Genomic DNA, 2,661 nt, shown 5'->3' on the forward strand with positions numbered 1-2,661 from the left:
TGCAGATGACCCCCACAGCACAACCAAGGGTAGGGGGAGCCAGAACATGAGGACACCCAAAGATGCCAGGAGACCACTTCAGGGAGCAATGCTATTTCCTTCTGCAATGGACACTTGTTCCCCAGACAAGAAGGACACAACAGCTGGCCAGGGTCATCCTGACACAGAGTTGGGGCACATGGGGGGTGGTGCACCCACAGCAGTGGAACTTGGTGCTCCCGGGCTTATAAATAACTAGACATGTGGGAAACACACATTCTTTCTCCAAGAAATATAATTTATGTTTACAAGGGTTTTTTTTCTTCTTCTTCCTAAAGAAAACACTACCTTCTGGGGCTCCAGCCCCTGACAGTGTCCCTGAGTGTCCTCTGGCCCTCTCCTCCTATTATTGCTTGGATCTGGCCCTGGGAATTGCAGAGCCTGTCTCCTCAGCCCTTCGGAGGCTGTCCCTGGTGACGGAGTAGAGGCACATGGTGCCTGTCCAGTGCCCCATGCCGTGCCAGCCACCCTGGCTGTGCCCATGTAAGGAAATGGAGAGTGCAGGCAGTACAGAGGCTCTGAGCAGCCTCCTAGAGTGCAGAGCCCCTCTCTCTTGGGGCAGGAGGCCCTAGAGGCACAGTGGCATCTTCTCAAACTTGATAACTGGGGGCACAGGCTGCAGGAGAGGGAAGATCTCTCTTTGCACAGCAATATTTCAGCCCGTGCTGAGAGAAGGGATCAGGAGGAAAGATAGGGTGGAGACCCTCGTTTCTGTGTACCATACAGCTATAGGGGGAGACCTAGTGGAGAACTGAGGGAAGCTGAGGTGTTGGGCCCCAGTCTATCTCTGCTTCTGTCTTGGACAGAGTCCCTATGCCATGCCTCTTGCCAGAACTACTCCCTCCTCCCCCAACACACACACACACACACACACACACACACACACACACACACACACACACACACACAGAGGCAGTGTTGCCCCTATGCAGTCTGCCCCAAAGATGACTCCAGCAACAGGTAGGGTAGGCCTAGGCCAGAGTCAGAGTAGGGATGATTCTGTAGATAAGTGGTGACCCTGGTTCCAGGCGAGACCGGCTCATCTGTTGTACCATCAGTGGCTCTATCCCAGACTTCTTGGTCTGAAAACTGCCCAGAGGTCAGCCCAGGGACTCTCTCTTACTACCTAGGAGTGTCTGAAAATGGCCTCAGGCCTGCCTGTGCCAGGCAGCTCACTCAGCGACGCGCCTTCACTGCCCCAAGTAAGAGACCCAGCGGCACCGTATATCCAGACAGCCACAGCCTCGCAGAGCCCCTTCTTCCAGAGTAGCCAAGTCCATCACTCAGGGAAGAGGCTCATGTGCCCAATCCTGGAGGGGCTTCCAAGGCTCGGAGGCTGTCCCTGGCGGGCCCCAGGGCCCTGGGTCCTGCGCCTCCTATGAGCAGGTCTTCTTCCTCCTCATCCTCAAAGGCCCGGGCTGGACGCCGGGCTGGTGGCCGCGGAATGGGTTCGTCGCGCTCAGCCATGCGCTCGACGGCGCCCTCGCCCACTAGGAAAACTGTGTCTGCCACCCGCGGGGGTCCAGTGACTGGATTGTGGTCGTAGGAGAAAACTCGGAGAGCGCGCAACGGGTGCAAGTCGGGGAAGCCGCCCAGGCGGTTGCGGTCGAGGTCGAGGATGTGCAGCCGGCCCATGCGCAGCAACGCAGGAGGGAACTCTTCGAAGCGATTGCCGTAGAGCCAGAGGCCACGCAAGCCCGTCATGCGCGGCAGCTCGGCGGGCAGCGCGCGCAGCCGGTTGTCGCCCATCTGCAGCGATTGCAGCGCCACTAGGCGCAGCAGCGGCCGCGGAAAACGCCGCAGGAAGTTGCCTTCGATCCAGAGGCAGCGCAGGCTCTGCAGTTGCGCAAAGTCGGATGGCAGCGCCAGCAGACGGTTGCCGCCCAGGTAGAGGCGCGTGAGGCGCGGCAGGCGACACAAGCCGTCGGGCAGGCGCTCCAGCTTGTTGAAGTCGAGCGCCAGGATGCGCAGCTCACGCAGCTCCTCGATCTCCTCGGGAAGCTCGCGCAGCCCGGTGCCGCTCACATACAGCTTCTGCAAGCGGCTCAATGCGCACACGGCACTGGGCAGCCGCCGCAACCGCCGCCCGCTCAGCTCCAGCTGCTGCTCGCCGCTACGCAGCTGCTCCTCGGCGTCCGACGGCAGCTCGTCCGGCGTGGACTCTGCGATGCCCATGGTCACGGGCCCCAGCCCGGGACGCCGCTGCTACCACCCGGCATCGCCACTCCCTGGCCGCCCCGACGGGGCCCCGGCCGCTCCGGCCTCCGGGGCCCCCCGCCCCGGCCTGCCTGTGTGCCGGGAGGGGGGCCGTGCCGGGCCGGGAGGAGGCGGCCGCCTGGGCCCCACCGCCCCGCGCCGCGTTCGGCCGCCCGCCCTTCGGCCTCCCCCGCTGCCTCCGCCGGAGGCCGACTAGCTGGAGTTCGAGCAGACTTGCAGCTTAGCGACCCGTCGCCCTGGCAACCCCCGACGCGAGTGCGGCTGCCAATAGGCAGAGGGAGGGCGGGGTGGGGCGGGGCCAAGGAGGACCGTGAGAAGGGTCCTGAAGCTGGAGCCAGTCCCCGGATAGCTAGCCTAGCCTATCAGTGAGCTAGCCTGAGTCTAGGCGGCCGCTGAGCGCAAACC

General features: G+C 62.7%; 1 protein-coding gene across 1 annotated transcript; it reads right to left on the bottom strand.

Annotated features, from left to right (window-relative positions):
* Window positions 1-256: 256 nt before the first annotated feature.
* Window positions 257-2,344, bottom strand: Lrrc10b (leucine rich repeat containing 10B). Its single transcript, XM_034506371.2, has one exon. It carries the CDS (start codon window positions 2,212-2,214, stop codon window positions 1,336-1,338), a length of 879 nt encoding a protein of 292 aa, XP_034362262.1. The 5' UTR covers window positions 2,215-2,344; the 3' UTR covers window positions 257-1,335.
* Between the last annotated feature and the right edge of the window lie 317 nt (window positions 2,345-2,661).

The sequence above is a fragment of the Arvicanthis niloticus genome, chromosome 1 (genome assembly GCF_011762505.2).
Source record: "Arvicanthis niloticus isolate mArvNil1 chromosome 1, mArvNil1.pat.X, whole genome shotgun sequence".
NCBI classification, from domain to species: Eukaryota; Metazoa; Chordata; class Mammalia; order Rodentia; family Muridae; genus Arvicanthis; species Arvicanthis niloticus.